General features: G+C 48.9%; 1 protein-coding gene across 3 annotated transcripts in view; it reads left to right on the top strand.

The window, feature by feature from the left end:
- The window catches only part of B3GNTL1 (UDP-GlcNAc:betaGal beta-1,3-N-acetylglucosaminyltransferase like 1), a 94,376-nt gene that overhangs the window by 12,268 nt on the left and 65,156 nt on the right, over window positions 1-16,952 (top strand). For 2 of the 3 annotated variants that reach the window (XM_004709203.2, XM_045299573.1), the window contains exon 4: window positions 1,552-1,616. The exons of the other annotated variant lie outside the window; for it this stretch is intronic. In XM_004709203.2, coding sequence (XP_004709260.2) covers window positions 1,552-1,616 — 65 coding nt within the window. The remainder of the gene's footprint in view (window positions 1-1,551; window positions 1,617-16,952) is intronic. 3 annotated transcript variants of the gene reach the window in all.

Below are 16,952 nucleotides of genomic sequence, written 5' to 3'. Positions count from 1 at the left end.
CGCGCACCCACTGAGGGCACTGCTCCACGTCCACTCCTCGTAACACGGTGGTGGAATCCTGGCCTTGCCTCAGCACTGTGTCCTTGCGCTGCTCTCAGCGTTTGGCCAGTGTCCTGGGTGACTCTCTCTGGCTGGTGGGCCCGTTAGAGGGCTCTCCTCTGGAAAGACCATGCCTGTTGCCCTTGGGACTGGCCCTTGGGGGTTGGTGCCCAGCGTTTGAATGGAGAGATTGTTTCACTCCACACACCTGTGCTGTGTTCTGGGCTGAAGCTGGGACTGGTGGCTAACGCCACCCATGTATTGGCAGTGTCTTTTCTGGGGACACAGAGTCATGCCCCTGAGGCCCCCTCCCCATTTCTTGCCTACTCTAATGGGCTGAGGGACCGAGCTGGGAACTCTGTGGCCCAGGAGGGTGCCATGTTCTCTGCATTGGATTAAATGTGCTTACTGGGTCACGTGCCTGAACATCTCACACGGAGCCTTTGCCTCACAGTGCAGTTTCCCGCCTGCCCTTCCCACCCCTGGGCTCATGGTCTGTTTCCAACTAGCGGCTCCCCAGCCCTGAGACCTCACATGCACAGTGCTTGGTTTTGGAATTGCTCGTAGGTGCTTACCCATAGGGGTGTCATAGCTGGTTCTCCCTTTCCAGCTGCATGCTATCCCGGTGAAGGCAAGGACCCCTTTTTTAAACCTATCAGCAGAAGGCTGTATCCATACAGAAAGATGCACTTACATAATTGACAACGGGATTCATCTTCACAAACTGAACACAATAGCAGCTGCTAGAAGAAACAAAATGCCCCCGGCCTCCCAGGAGCTCTCTGCTGTCCCCTGGCTCATCCCTTTCCCACATCCCGAGGCTGGCTGGGCAGGGCAGGGCAGGCAGTGTGGCCATGTGGCACACTGTGGGAGTGGCCGCCCTGGTACCCCGCAGGAGGTTCTCCACATTGCCAGGAGCCCTGCTTCAGTCCCTCTGTCTACCTGTGGGGGGAACGTTCTAGATAGGGTACAGCTGGGAACACTGTAGTGTGTGCCCACTGATGAGCAAGGCGCCCACCTCTGCTGGCTCCACAGGCAGGAATGGAATCTCTGGCTCGGAGGCCCATAGCCAAATAGTGGCTGTGACCTGACCTTGTTAGGGAAATACATGGTCCCTAGCCGCTTCAGTAACTTCAACCAGCTGAGTCCTCATTTGCCGCCCCGCCCCCCTAGACTGTTCTCTGCCTCGACTGATGGAGGACATCTCTACCAGTGGCTTCCGGAGCCCTTCAGTTGGCATTGCACTTGTCATTTTAAAATACTCCCCAGGGCAGAGGTCAGTGACATGTGCCTTAAGTATACGCGGCATTTAAAATGTCCTTTTCCACTTCAACTGAAATGTGTGCTCTTTGTATTGTATCGCTTTCCATTATTGACTGCAGTTTAGGACCCACCCACGCCTCTTCTTTCCTGTAGCGGCCCGATGTCTTCTCATGTGACACATACGTTTTATCAAGGGAATGTGGTTGGAAATTGAATGCTAAAAGAACTTTTCTTGTTCTTTCTTAACAGTTGGGTACTCTAAAAATCGAGCAGTAGCCCAGAGCTCAGGGACCTACCTCTGCTTTTTGGATTCAGTAAGTAGCTCTCTGCTCTGTTCGTTATGTTTGCTGTCCTGTTGGGGTGGTTTTCAGAAAGCATTGCCCTGCGCACTGTAACCAGACTCAGAAGTCCAGACTGACAGCCTGTTGTTGTTTCATTGCTGCAGCGCCTACTGGGCGAGGGAATGCATGTGGATGACTGTGTCTGACAGCTCAGAGCAGAAAGCAAGGTGAAAACCAATGACGATAAACTAGGAAGATGGTGACCCCTGAGATGGAGGCAAGCCTCAGCCGTAAAGCAGTATCACCTTAGGACCCATGTGTAAACACTACGTTCATGCTGCTCTGTAGGGACTAAGGGTGCAATTGAATTATGAAAGTTTGAAGGACTGTGAAAATTACCAGCACATGACACAGACAGGTTGTGAGCACCTGCTGCTATAGAAAAAATGGCCCCGATAGGCTTGCTCCGCCGTGCCGTGCTGCCAAAGACAGTACGCTCGTGAGATGCACTCCCTGTGGAGCAAGGTAAAGCAAAGCACCATCATAGGGCAGGTGTGCCAATACTTATAGGGTTAATGGCCTTAAACAGAAACGATCGAACCAGCTGGTAAGATAACTGTAGAATAAGTGGCAGGTGATGAGGCAGCCATAGGAGCTTACCAATGAACTTTTAAGATTAAGGATAAACAGTTAAAGGTTTTCAGTTGTTGTTGTTAATGTGAGTATTGAACATTTTGGGACGTGTAAATTATTTTGGTGTTGGCAGCATCATTTTGCATTATGTATCTTGAACTTTAAACATGCTTGAGTGCTTGCCTCATCAAATGCACTTAGATCTTTCTGAAAATTTTGAGAGATGACAAAGAAGCATTTTGCTTTAGGAGTGCTTATTATGATGGAAAATCAACCAAGTTAATATGCAGTAGTAGAATAACGATTAAGTAAATGTGGTACATTCATATGCAGGAATTTCTATAATGTTTACAAGAACTTTTAAACAGCAAATTATAATAGATGAAAAAGAATACATAGCTTTATATGCAGTGTGGATTCAGCTATGTGTCTTCCTTTTAATTGCTTTCAAACACGCCTTAGGGACATTTATCTGTGACCTTCAGGTTACACACCCCTAGCCCTCCATGCCTGGAGTGCAGCAGCCCAGGGCCTTCTGTGAACCCCTGGGTGAGGGGACCCTCTTCTAAGGGCCTCTGCCTGGAATGGATAGATTGACAAGCCTCATCTTTCCTTCTTCGACTGAGTCAGCCTTGCCCTCTTGTTTTCACCAGAGAGCTCCACGTAGGGAGCTTGTGCGAGTGTAGGGGCATGGCATGCCTGTGTGTGTGAACAACCTACAGTGGAAAGTAAACAGCCCTGCTTCTGGAACTAAGCCACAAAGTGGGTGCCTTTGCACCTCCATGGAATGAGAGCTCCAGGCTCCCCGTCCTGCCCCTCTCCTGCGGCTCCATCACCTTCACCTCACTGGTCTCCTGCACTTCTCGCCAGATAGCCCCACCTGTTCCTGTCCTGCCATCTCTCGCAAGCTCCCACCATGCTTTTATGCCTTTCGGTGATGGGGTTATGGTAATTTTCCCTTTCCTCCCACATGACTGCTCTTCTGAAATAGAATCAGGTGTGACTCCAGGATTAACAGGCCCCGCCCCCACTAGTGGGGGAGGAGGTTGCATCATCTTTAGAGCTTCCTCAGTGCCTGCAGGCATTGAGGGGAAGGGAAGTGGGAAGAAGATGCTGCAGTGACTTTCAGGGCAGTGTTGGGTTGGCACATGGAGACGACAGAGCCCAGGTTAGAATGCTGGGAACCAGGAGCTGCCAAGTAAGTGCAGCCTGCCCTCAGCACAACCCTTGGTGGGGAACTTGATAAAGAAAGTGGAGGGAGAAGGCTCTTGAAAATACCTGGGTGTTACAGAAGATATGGGTGCTATAGCAAAGTGTAGTGAAGGTTTCAGATGGTGCTATAAAATAAAATAGTGTCTGGGGTCTTAAAGGCTTGTTTCCAAAATAAGCACCCATCTGAGTGAGATGTCAACTAAGTCCACATGGAAGAAGCACACCATTTGTCACCGAAGGATTGTAAATCATATAAGCCGGAGCCAAATGAGGAAATAGCACCAGAGCCTAAATTGTGGGATTCTAGTTTGCAGAAGGCTATGGACTACAGTGGAAGCCCAAGATACACTTGTGAGATCTACATAGGAAATAAACCTCGTGATTTCCCTCTGTCTATAACAGAGGGATAGGAAGAAACTGGTTGCCAAACTGTGCATTGGAGAGAGGACTATAGGAGATCAAAATGACATAACTGACTTGAATAGTTCAAACCTTGTCGGTTGATCCCTCTTCTGATGCATGTTGGGACTGATCCAGTTTTCAACATTTTCTTTGTTGTTGTTGTTGTTTTTATATTGAGGTTTATGAAACTCCAATTTAGTTTTCATTGGGGGTGTTGTCATTGGGGGTAACCGAACCCTCTTGAATGTTGGTTGTATGTTTTCTGATTTTCAGTATATGAAACCCAGGATTGATGAACCTATAGAGACAGCAAGTAGAATAAGGGATCCGGGGTTGGGGGTGGGGGCGGGGTACAGTGAGGGGAGGGGTGTAAAAGGGAGCTGATGTCATGGAGTTCAAGAAGGAAGAATGTTTTGAAACTGACTGTGGTAGCAATTGCACAATACTGCTTGATGTGATTGAACTATGGAATGATATCATAATCTCTATTAGCTCCCAGTAAAATGGTTTTGAGGGGAGAAACCACCTAGGTGTTTAGGGTGGGCAGAGACACCTGGACAAGGTCAGCCTCATCGGTACCCTGGGGCAGAGAGGGGGCAGAGGGCAGGGACTGTGTTGGGGAGAGAGAGATCTGTGGCCCTCAACATGTGGGCTTTACAAACCCAGCCTCTGTGCTTGTGGTTACCAACCCCTGGCAGCAGGCTCTCCTTGTTACGTGAATTAGGCAGGGTTACTACAGGGTGTGTCTCTGTCCGATCTTTTATGAGATGTAAAATAAATTGAACAAGAGCAGAGATGGGGGGAGGGAGGCCAAGCTGTGGAGATGTGCCAGGAGCAGAGGTTCAGAGAAACGAACATCTTCTGCCTCCTGACTTTGAGCCCCTGCACGGTGAATGTACCGTCCCTTTGTGTAGGCCCCAGTGTGGCACTTAGGCTCGCAGCCTCATCACTGCCACAGGCTGGTGAGCAGCGAGGGTGGAGCACGAGCATGGAGTTCAGGCACGGCCAGCGCCTCTGGGTCAGAGAGGTGGGGGTGCAGGAATCCAGGGGGGACATGGAGGCTGTTCCCATGGTGGGTTGAGATAAATCAGTCAGGCAGCACCAGGGTAGGTCTGGGTTGAGCTTCAGCAGCAGCAGATGCCTGCACTGGGATTTGTGTGGCCTCTTTGCCGTGGTAACTGTGGCTTTGGGGATAAGAGTTTGGTGGGGGAGGGGAGTGTGTTCAGGCTTTCTTGTGATGGATGGGAAGTCTGGACACAGGATAGGGGAGAACTGCCTTTTTTAGGGTTTGGTCACCTCCTGCCATCAAGTCGACTCTGACTCACAGCGACTGTGGAACCTCCCCTCTTCGTTTCCAAGGGCAATCTTTACGGGACCAGAATGCCTCGTCTTTCTCCCTGGGGTGGCTAGAGCATCCAGCTGGTGGATTCACACTGCTGACCTTGTGGTTAACAGCCCAAAGGTGTAACCTACCATGCCACCAGGGCCCTGAGGGCTTGAGACATTTTTTTCTTAAGTGAACTAGCAGCGCCTGACTGGGCTCATGGGTACTGCCCTCGGCTGTCTTTAGAGAGTTTAGATTTGGTCTCTGCATTTTAATAAAGTTGTGCAGTAAAGAGGGAGTCAAAGGTAGGTAAATTTGAGGCCAGGTGAATGCAGGTCCTGGTGAGTCTAAGGAAACGCCTTTATGACTCTGTGTCTGGAGGGAACAAAGCCGCCTGTAGTGGTCCAGTTCCAGGAGGAGCCCTTTCCTGTGTGCAGCTTGCACATGAAGCCTGTCCCTGTGGCTGTTGTGACGTGATGTCCCCTGCTGAGACGTGGACGGGCGGTCACGGCATTTCTCGTTATATACCTAATTATCTTTATGATTTAACATTTCATTTCTTGTTATATATTAATTACCTTTATAAATAAATATATTATATTATCAAGAATTTGGTTTTATCTCTCTAGAGAACCCTGTCTAACACAGGAGGCTGCACCTGTGGAGGAAGCTGGCTGAGATTTGATGAGGAGGGAGAAGGATCACTGTGGAGACTAAGTGGGCAGAAAGAGGGTCTGAGTCCTCAGGAGACTTTGAGCACATACCCAGCTGACTGGTTATCAAGGCGTTATCTTGAAACTTATTTTTTAATAATTAAATCATTTTATTGGGGCTTGTACAACTCTTATCACAATCCACACATACATCCATTGTGTCAAGCACTTTTGTACATTTGTTTCCCTCATCATTCTCGAAACTGGTTTTAAATACAATCAGCAGATTGTTGAAGTGAGTTAACCAAACATGGTTTCTGATTCTGAGGGATTTCAATCTAGGGCATTTGTAATGGGACTTCAGCTCCTGATAATCAAAGCATCGACATTCTCTCCCACTACGTTTCTGTCCCCTAGAAAACTCAGATTCCCTCACCCAGAGCCTGTCAGGTGTCAGAGATGCCCCACAGGTGCTGGGCGGCAGCCTCACAACTGTCCTGCGGTGACTCCTGGCCCAGGTGCTGGCTTTATGCGTGCCCACGGTGTTACTGAAAACAGGTACAGCCACAAGCACAGAAACAAGTCAGCAGAGGGCCAACCACCAGACAGCGAGAAGACATGTCATGAACCAAAGGTTGTGATTAAACCCTGAGACCCTGACATCCAAATTTGGAAAGGAACCACAATGCAAAGTAGAACGTACTATGGGACAGTCCCGCAGAGCCCACATTCAAGATTTATGGGGATCCCTGGAGTAGGCATGCGAAGAAAAGTAGGTACTTTGGATCTTACATGAGTCAAGACAAAAGGCAGAAAAGCCAGGAGCTAAGTCTAGGGAATGAGAAAAGGAAGAACCTAGGAAATCCAGGAAGTGTAGCACAAAGGAACTCTCACATGGAGTACAGTGTCCAAAAACTGGCTTCAATGTAAGAACAGTATGAGGATGGAGTAGGACCGGGCCTGGTTTCCTTCAGTTGCACATAGGGTGGCTGTGAGTTGGAACTGAAATTACAGCACCTGAAAACAACAACAACATAGTAATCACTGAGGAGCCCTGGTGGTGCAAAGGTTATGCATAGGCTGCTAACTGAAAGATCATTGCAGCCCGCTGCCACCGCTCGAGGGAGAAGGTGAGGCAGGCAGCCCACTCCGTGAAGACTTGCAGCTCCGTCCACAGGGTGGCTGGGAGCTGGAGTCCGTGTGGGGCTGAGGGTTTGGTTCAGTTATAACCGCTACTGATGGGACGTGTATCCCCGTAGCAAAGGCTGCGGTTCTTGATTTCACATTGTCAGTGGAATTGTACAGCAGTACTCCTTGCTCTCTACCATTTCACCCAGCACCGTCATGATCATCAGTTTTCGTGTAGTTGCAGGCTGCTTTGGACCTGGTGTATGAATATTCCGTTACTCCGATAGCTGTTGTTTGCACAGGTAGCTTGTTTCCAGATTGAGATGATTGTGCCGTAGGCATCACCCACAGGCTCGTGCAGGTCTTTTTTGTGGATGTCAGTTTCTGGTGTTTGGGGATGAATACCTAGGAGGGCGCCTGACGACTCCCAGGGTCAGTATCTATAACTTTTTCAGAAACAGCCACCCAGCTGTCTGAGGGTCTCTACAATTCCGCGTGCCCAGGGGAGGAACGTGTGGCTCCCACTGCTCTGACTTCGCACCACGAATGCTGGGTCTCAGTTCTGCCTGCCTGTGAGAGGGGAGTCTGGCTCCTGTGGTGGGACATTTCCTGAGGAGCAGAGATGCTGAGCACTGCTTCATGGACTTAGTGGCTACTCACAGAGTGTCCTCTGAAGTTTCTGTTCAAGTCTTTGCCAGTAACAACTATTGTTGTCTTAGTACTAATAAGCTGTAAAAGTTCTTTGTGTGTTCTGTGTGCGAGCCCTCTGTCAGACACTTGTTTTGTGAATGCGTTCTCCCAGTAAGGGGTTTGCCTTTTTATATTGAAACAGCATCTTTAGATGCGCAGAAGTTTTAACTTTTGACAAAGTCTGCTTTACTGGTTTTTTCTTGTGTAGCCAATTGCTTTCCCCTAAGAGACCTTTGCCTACAGAAGTCGTTCTCCCATTTGTTTCTGTAGCCTCCCGAGCTTCCTTCCTTCCTGGGATTTTGTCTCCGTCTTGAAAGTGGTGTGAAGGAGGAATCAACTTAAGTTTCGTATGGATGTTCAATCCTGCCCTGGGTGTAAAAAGCCTTCCTTTCTCCATTGGGTCGCCCGATGCCACCTCTATTGGGGATCAGAGGGCCATGTGCAGGCTCCCTTCTGGGTCACGTGTCCTGGGTCAGGTGTTTGCCTGAAGATGGCCGCCCAGGAAATAGGCTGCTTCTGCTTACCCGCTCTCCCATTGGGTGGATGGCTTCCATGTTCCTGCTGATGTGGGCGACACTCCTCTAAACATTCGTGTGTGTGCACCTCCTGCTGTCCAAGCATCTCCCTGGGGTTTGTGCCAGGAAGGGGCGTGGCAGTGGCTGCCCGCTCTCTGTCCTGTGGGCCACACTCAGCCTTTCACTTTGCTCTGGATTTGCACTTCCCGATCACGGGTGACTGCGGGCCTCTTTGGCGGGGTTCCTGGTCATCTGGGATCCTTCCTCTGTGAGTGTGCGAGTTTCTGGCTTACTCCTAAAATATTAACTTGGAGAGAAGTTGCAAGGATCATCGAAAGCACTCCTAAACCATCTGAGAGCGAGTTGCTCACAGCTTGTCCCAGCTTGCATTTCCTCCAGAGAGGACCTTCTTCTCTGTCCGGAACCTCAACGTGCTCCCCCTCCCAGCAACCCTGTGCACTGCCACACGTCCAGCCAGCCTGCAGCAGCTCTGAAACCCCAATAAGTGGGAGTGCTGCCCTTTTCTTGTGGTCAGGTCCTCACCGTGCCTCTGGTGGGATCGTCCAGAGACACAGAGATGCTGCGCTCCCACGTGGTCACGGAGAAATGCTGTATTGTCATGTGTGTCACACACACACACACACACACACACACACCCCGGTGGCTTTGTTCCAGGCCTGTTGCTTTCCCATGCAGCCTCCCAGATGACACCCACAATGCTATTTGGATCCAGGTAAATGTGCTGTTCCTCAAATTGCCATGTGTTCCTCAATATTTACATATCTGCTGATGGATTTCTGTTTTATTTAAGGATTGTAGTCAGGTACTTTGGAGATGTCAGGAGAGACCAGTCATCCTGCTTGGTCAAGTAGAGGGGCGGCGACAAAGAGGAAGACCCTCGACAAGATGGGTTGGCACAGTGGCTGCAACAATGGGCTCAAGCATAGAACAAGGATGAAGCAGGACCAGGCAGTGTTTCTTTCTGTCATACATAGGGTCGCTGTGAGTTGGGACAGACTCAATGGCACCTCAGAACAAATCATAACTATCACCATTTACGTTGGTATTCAGATTGTCCTGAATCACTGGAGGGGGCTCCTTCTGACTGGCCTACCTTAGACATGTTCTCTGTGCACAGGCAAAAGAACTTCCAAAAGTTCACAGGAAAATGAAGTTCAAGATAATGGCATTTTCTCATGAGCTCTTGGAAGCTCCCTGGTATCTTCTCTGTGCAGCAGTAGTGGGTCTACCAGCAGGCCTGGCCTCAGCATGGACCAAGAGGAAGTTGTGAACAGAACGAGGGCAAACTGCATGGTTTAAAATCAGGAAAGGTGTGTGACAGGGTTGTATCCTTTCACCATACTTATTCAGTTTGTGTGCTGAGCAGCTCATCGGAGAAGCTGGATTAAATGAAAAAGAGTGTGGCATCAGGATTGGAGGAAGGCTTATTAACAACCTTTGAAGCGCAGATGATACAACTTCGCTGGTTGAAAGTAAAGAGGACTGGAAGCACTTGCTGAGGAAGAGCAAGGACTGCAGCCTTCAGTATGGATGACAACTCAACGTGAAGAAGATCACATCCTCACAGCTGGAGCAGTAGGTAACTTCCTGGCAAATGGAGAAAGGTTCAAGCTGGCAAGGATTTTGTCTTGCTTGGATCTGCAATCAATACTTATGCAGGCAACAGTCAAGAGATCCAAAGATGTGTTGCATTAGGTAAATGTGCACAAGACCTCTTTAGAGTATTGAAAAGTAAGGATGTTACTTTGAGGACTAAGGTGTGCCTAACCCAAGCTACGGTATTTTCCATTGCTTCATCTGCATGGGAAAGTTGGACATCGAATAAGGAAGACTGAAGAAGAATCAGTACATCTGACTTGTGGGGCTGCAGAAGAACATTGACAGTACCAACCGATCTGTCTAGGAAGATGTATGGTCAGAGTGCTCCTTAGAGGCAAGGATGGCAAGACTTCATCTTACGTTCTTTGGACATATTGTCAGGAGAGACCAATCCCTGGAGAAGGACATCATGCTTGGTAAAGTGGAGGGGCAGCGACAGAGAGGCAGACCCTCAACGAGATGTGTTGGCACAGGGGCTGCAACAGTGGGCTTAGGCACAGGAACTGTTAGGAAAATGACGCAGGAGTAAGCAGTGTCTTGTCCGGTTGTGCGTAGGGCTACTTACCATGGGTTGGAACCAACTCCGTGGCCCCGAACAACAACAAAAGAATGGAACGAGTGCTTTCTGTGGAATGTGATATTGATTACATACTATCCCTTTTGTCTTAATGTAAACTTTTAAGCTTAGGTTCCCTTAGAAACAGGTTAGGTTATCTAGAGAAACAAAGCCAGTAACGCTCATCTGTGTATAAGAAAGAGCTTTATATCAAGAAGTAATCATGTGTGTTAAGGCATCCCAGACCAGTCCAACTCAAGTCCAGAGACCCGGTACTAGTCCATAAGTCTCTTCAGACTCAGGCAGCAGCCACGTGCAGTAATGCAAAATGCAGGAAGATCACAGGCCGTTGTGCGGATCCAAGGGCGGTGGAAACATGGCAGGGCTCCGGCAGCTCCCCGGCCTAGTGGCAGAGTCCCAGCAAGCAGGAAGGTGAAGGGCAGACAAAGATCATCTCTGTTCCCTTTGCTCTGATACAAAAGGCTTATGGCATCAAGGAGGTGTCATCAGGCTGGGGCTTGATTGACAGGCTTACCTCCACCCCAGCCAGAAGTGTTTAGTTGACACACTCTCTCACGACCACAGAGACTGAGGCGTGTTGGCACTTTTTGTTTGTGTGCTTGCATTTGCCATACCCTTTCTTTTAAAAAGTTAATTTTAAAACTAAGTGATCTATGAGCTAGTGCAAAATTCTGAAGGACTGAAAGGTTACCATGAAGAGAAAGCCTCCCTCCCAGCCATGTGATTCCTCCTCCGCTTAATTTTGTTGGTTTGGTCAGGGTTCTATTTATTCCTCTCTTGCCTGTGGGGAATTCAGAGTTCTGCTGTGGTTTTCCATTCCCTCTAATGGTTACCTTCTCTCCAGCAGCACACATACTCTGTTAGTTAGGATGTGTTAGGATAGACTGTGGTAACAAACTATCTCAGAACCTTAGCGGCTTAACCAAACAAACCAAAAAAAATGCCGCTGTCCTAATGGTGCACAGGAATGGGACTGGGGCCTGTGATAATTGCATGCCTCCTTTTGGGAGACAAAGCCCTCTCCAGAGCGACTGGGCCCTTCCACATTCCCACAGCCGTGTCTGCTGCAGAGGCCAGGCCCTGTGTCCACGCCAGCCTTGGGCGGTGCCACTGTGGTGTCTCGAATCTTTCTGATAGATGCTTAACCCCTTGTGGTCTCACTTGCAGTCCCTCTGTGCTTCTCCTCACTGTTTTCTCTTTTTCTCCATCTGTGTCTCATCTGCAGCAAAATGCCTGCCCATATCTTCTAACAGAATTGCTCTTTTTACTGTTGAGTTTTGGAAATTCTGTATATATTTTAGATATTTGTTGTCACATATGTGGTTTGCAAATACTCTCTCCCGGCCGCCTCATTCTCTCAGTAGGGTCTTTCACCGTCCAGACACTCTCCTTTGATGAAATCCAGTGTGTCCTTCCCCTTTACGTAGAGCATGACTTTGGTGCCCAGTCTAGGAACGCTTTGTGGGCAGATCCCTAAGGGTTTCGCCTCCATTTTTCCTAAATGTTTCATGTTTTCACATCAAGTGTGTGATTCATTTTGAGTTAGTTTTTGTATAAGGTTTATGGATTAGGGTTTATGTGTAAAGTATTGTATAAGGTTTCTGGCCAGAGACGTCCAGTACCCTAGCCTGTGTGTGGAATGTGGTCCTTCCTCTGTGGGATTGCTTGTGCACCGTGGTCAAAGGCCAGCTGAGTACGTGTGTGTAGATTTTCTGCTCCGCTCTGTGGTGACGTGGCTGCCCCTCCGCTAAAGGCACAGCCTTTGCTGTGACCATAAACTGTGTCTCGGACTAGGTGGAGTGATTCTTCCTGTCTTGTTCTTTTGTTTGAAGATTGGTTTAACTGTTTTAGAGCCGGTGCCTTCCCATAGCAATTTCAGAACGTCTTGTCTGTGTCTATCAAAACCTTGCTGAGAGTGTGATAGGGATTGCGTTAAACCTATTCCAGGAGGCTTCAAAAAGTGTATGGAAAAATTCCATTTTCCACGCACTTTTTGAGGCCTCCTTTGTATATCAGTTTGGGGAGAATCACATCTTTACTCTTGTGAATCTTGCAATCATTGGATAGGGAGTCCTGGTGGCGTAGTGGGTTGGGAGTTGTGCTGCAAATCACAAGGTCAGCCATTTGAAACCCCCGGCCACTCTGTGTGAGGTGGGGTGGAGGTGGAGATAAGGCACTCTCCTCCTGTAAAGAGTTACAGTTTTATAAATCCACAGGGGCAGTTCTCGTCTCTCTTGCAGGGTGCTTCCAAGCCAGGACTGACTCAGTGGCCGTGAGTTTGGTCTTTTTGAATCATGGATAGGGGAGGCTTCTCGTTTACTTACATCCTCTTTTAATTTCTTCTGTAATTTTTAGAATGCATGTGGTGATGTGCTTTGTTTAGCTCGTACCGGGAGAGACTAGTCTGTGGAACAGGACAGACACTGTGGCTGCAGCCACAGCTCAAACATAGCGATTGTGAGAATGGCGCAGCATGGCATCTGCCGTACAGAGCCTTGTGAGTCAGAGCCGACTCCATTGCACCTAATAGGGACCAGTGTGTGCATTTTCTTTGAAGCAGTTGTAAGTAGTGTATTTCCTATGTCATGCCTGCAAGCTCCTTGTGTGGAGACATGCGGTTGAGCCTTATGTGTTGGTCTTGTTTCTTGTGACCTTACTGAAATCGCTCTCAGTTCTAGGATGGTTTTCTTTTGCAGATTCCTGGGGATATTTGGTGTTGACAATCACGTGCAATAGGGAGGGTTTCATTTATTCTTTGTAGGTGCTGTGCCTCCTGTGTCCTCGTCGCCTGACTCACTGGCTAGACCTCGTGGCGGTGATCGGCTGGTCTCCCATTGCCTGTCACCATCAAGTGGGGCGTCCGTGGTATGCCGTGGCGTTTCTGTGGATGCTTTTTCACAAGTTGAGGCTCTTCTCTATTCCAGCCCCTGGAGTCGGTTTTCAGGAGCTGCTGTTAGGTTTTGCCAACTGTATTTCTGTGCCTGTGGACCATTATTGGTTTATGATGCTGACTGCTGAGTATTATAAGACAGCCCACCTCCATAGGAAGGCCCTGCGCTGGGCCGGGCCTCCCGGGCTGTGCTTACACACTGAGCCTTGTGCTTGCCAGGGAGCGAGAGAGGGCAGAAGGTTCACACAGGATAGGAGCGAGGAAGCTCCTTCAGTGTGGATTTCAATGAGAATAAAGAGATTTCAACCTATGTTGCCATTAAACACCTTTTCCAATATGCTAGTAATTGGAAATGTTGACTGATTAAAATATTAGCAGCTATGTTTCCACTCCCCTTCCATTTCTCTCCACAGATGCTGGGGTGGGCGCGATGGGAAGATGGGGGCAGGGAACAGGATTGGAGCCCCTGCCCCCGCCCCCCCTCCCCATGTGCTTAGTGTAAGTAGAATAAAAGACCCTGTGCTTTACTTGGGGTGATTTATGAGAGCAAAGTCTTTGACCCCAGGGCATGCTGGCTTCCAAGAGGTTGCTGTACTTGCTGTTGACGCTGTATGTCCACTGCACAGAGGGTCAGTAGTTTATTGAACACATATGTGGCTAGGGTGGGACTTTGTTTTATGCATCTCTATCACGTACTCCTGATTTTCGTATTGGACTCGTCAGTTCTAGCATGGACCATTTGGGAAAGCATGTTGACCGTAGCTCTTGTGAAGCCATCCGGCCTTAGGAAGCGCGTGGAAAGACAGCAGCAAGATGAATGTGTGTGTGGTGTGCAGCCGGGATTGGTCTTCTGCTGTGCTGCTACGAGGAATGGTGGCTCCCGAGCCAGCGGTGTGTGGACCGTGAGTTGGAGATACCCAGCCCTCCCCCCAGCCTGGCGATACACAGGAGGGTGAGGAGGGGTCGGAGATGGCGTGGCTTCGAGGCCTGGGGTTGGGACCCAGGCTTTGTGTACATCTGCGCTCTGTGTCTGAGGCTGTGGCTGCCCCTCCCCGTCATTTTTTCTGTCTTGTGAACTCGCTGTGTGCATACTGCACATGCGGTCGTGTGAATGCGTGTGCAGCTGAGGTGAACTGTAGTTGGTGTAGCTTTCACGGCATTTTGACCAAGTTTTCAAAAGTTGTATTTTTCAGACTGTCTGTCGTCAGATAACCAAAAGATTTTCACAGAAAGCTAGGTTTCCAGCTTTTATCGATGGATTTAAATGTGTGTTTGGGTGGGGTGTTGGCTCTGTCCCTTTTCCCTTAACAGGGTGTGACGGCTTGAGCTCCTGTAGAGAGAATCTGGATGCCTGTACTTGGTAGAGGGCCCGCCTCCTGCACCTCAGGTGTGGGTGGCCCAGGGGGTGAAGGTGGTCGGGGTTGCCAGCTGTGCTTTCCGTTTATGAGCCTGACCTTCCTGTTACAAGCACACATCCCTTCCTCCCCCTGCCTTCTCCCGCTCCTCTGCACAGCTAGGAGAACCATGGATGGACCTCGCAGACCAGGCCCATGTGGCACCAGCAGGTCTGGGATCAGGCCATGTGATTCCACTGCTCCTCTGTCCCCATCCTCAAAAAATGCTTGCGTCATACCAACAGAACCAGACAGTGAGCTGAGAGGTTTGAGGCAAAGGCTGCTGGACCTTGTGTGTGAATTGGCAGCTGCACGTCAGTAAGGTCGGTGTTTGTAGACTCTCCTATTATGTCTTTGCAAGAAGAGAAATTCCTTTGTCTGAGTCTTGATGCTCGGGAAGATTTCTATGAACAGAGGGAAAACAGCAGATAACTCAGGGAAAGGGTTTGTGTAGGAACCCCGAGAAGAAGTCTAGGCGCCACATCCCTTCAAAGCCGGTCAGGTGTCCAGAGGTTTCTAGTAGCCTTCAGTTGCTGCTGTTGTTAAGTCCCACCAGTGAGCCCTGACTCACAGCAGCCCCGTGTCCACCAGAAGGAAGCACTGCCTAGTGCTGTGCTATCCTCCCTCTTTGTTAGGTGTGCACCCACTGCTTCACCCACTGGGTCAGTCCGTCTAGCTGAGGGCTTCCTCTTTTCACTGCACCTCCACTCTACCAACAGCAGCGCTGCCTTACAACCTGATGACCCTCTACCGTACAGGAGACCAAAGCTCACCAACCCCACTTCTCATGAGAGATGTATGGTTTTTCTGGCCGCCCGTGATGCCTTCAGTGCGCTCAATGGCCCTCTGCGTGTGTGTGTCTGTTTTGGCAGGATAGACCCCAATTTGTTGGGTTTGGCAAGCTACAGTCCTTGCCCGGTGCCATGGGACTACGCCCCCACCCCCCAACCCCCCCCACCCCCGTAAGAAACGAATGCCTTAGGCATTAATGAGCTTTTGAAATATATATGTGTGTTTTTAGAATGTTTTCATTTCATTTTCAGGCTTAGATAAAGGCCGATGACTGGATGTTTGTCCAGCCCTCCAGTCATCTCAAGGAGAGGGCTTGGGGAAAGTGCTGACCCCTCCCTCCCAGACTGCAGGCTGGTCTGCCCTCTCCAGTCTGCTCTCAGTCTCTGAATGTCTTCTTCTGGGCACTTTTTAGAAACCAAACCAGAGCATATGTGGTCTTCTGTGAATGGTTCTTTCAGTTTGTACCATGTTTTCAAGAGTAGCATTTATCAGTATTCTGCTCGTTTTTAATTGTGCACAATAGCCCACTGTACGGGGTACTGTCTTTCATTTACTGCTTTGGCAGTTGATGGACATGTGGGTTGTTTCTAGTTTTTGATCACTGCATTGGGAACATCTGGGAACATCTGCATGAACATTTTTGGGTAAACGTATATACGTTCTCATTTCTTTGGGGTGTGTTCTGAGAAGTAGAATCGTTGGATCATGTAGTGAAGAACCTTGGTGACACTACTGGGTAAATGATAGACTGTTAACCACAAAGTCAGCAGTTCAAACCCACCAACTACTCTGGGGGAGAAAGATGAGGCTGTCTGCTCCTCTATCCAGACTTACATCCTTGGAAACCCTGTACAGGCCCATGAGTCCGAACTGACCCAATGGCAGTAGACTCTGGAAGCAGGTGTAGTAACTCTGTGTTTAACATTTGGGGGGACAGTCAAGATGTTTTCCACCAGGTTACACCATTTAACTTTCTTACCAACAATATGAAGAACCCCCAAACCAAACCCACTGCCATCGAGTTGACTCCGACTCACAGTGACTTTACATAGCGTTTCTGAAACTGCAACTCCTTATGGGAGCAGAGAGCATCCTTTCTCCCGTGGAGAGACTGGTGAGTTTGAACTCCCAATCTTGGGGTTAGTGATCCAGTGCTTCCCTGACAGTGCCATCAGGGCTCACAGTATGGAGGGCCTTCAAGGGTTCATGGGAAAATTCCATCTTTTAATTTATTTTTTTCATGAATTTTTTCAAGCCTCATCACACATGGGTTATTTGGGTCTTTTGATACTACTGTAAGTGATAGCATTAAAATTTATAGATAAAAGAATTAATTTTCCCATATCCCAAAACTGCTAAATTCACTTTTAATTCTAGTATTTCTCTGTAGATGATTTTGGTCTGCGTATGCACAGTAATTTCCATTGTGATTAATGACGGTGCCATTTCCCTCTCCATCAAAACCCTGGGTGTTTTAGCTAATTTTCAAATCCTGGCTGGCATCTGCAGGATGCTGTGCCCTAGAGGTGATGTTGGTCA

This window comes from Echinops telfairi, unplaced genomic scaffold, assembly GCF_000313985.2.
Source record: "Echinops telfairi isolate 266 unplaced genomic scaffold, ASM31398v2 ScPeMD7_7458;HRSCAF=8496, whole genome shotgun sequence".
NCBI classification, from domain to species: domain Eukaryota; kingdom Metazoa; phylum Chordata; class Mammalia; order Afrosoricida; family Tenrecidae; genus Echinops; species Echinops telfairi.
Note: the sequence above shows the minus strand (reverse complement) of the source record. Positions and strands in the feature narration are given on the sequence as shown.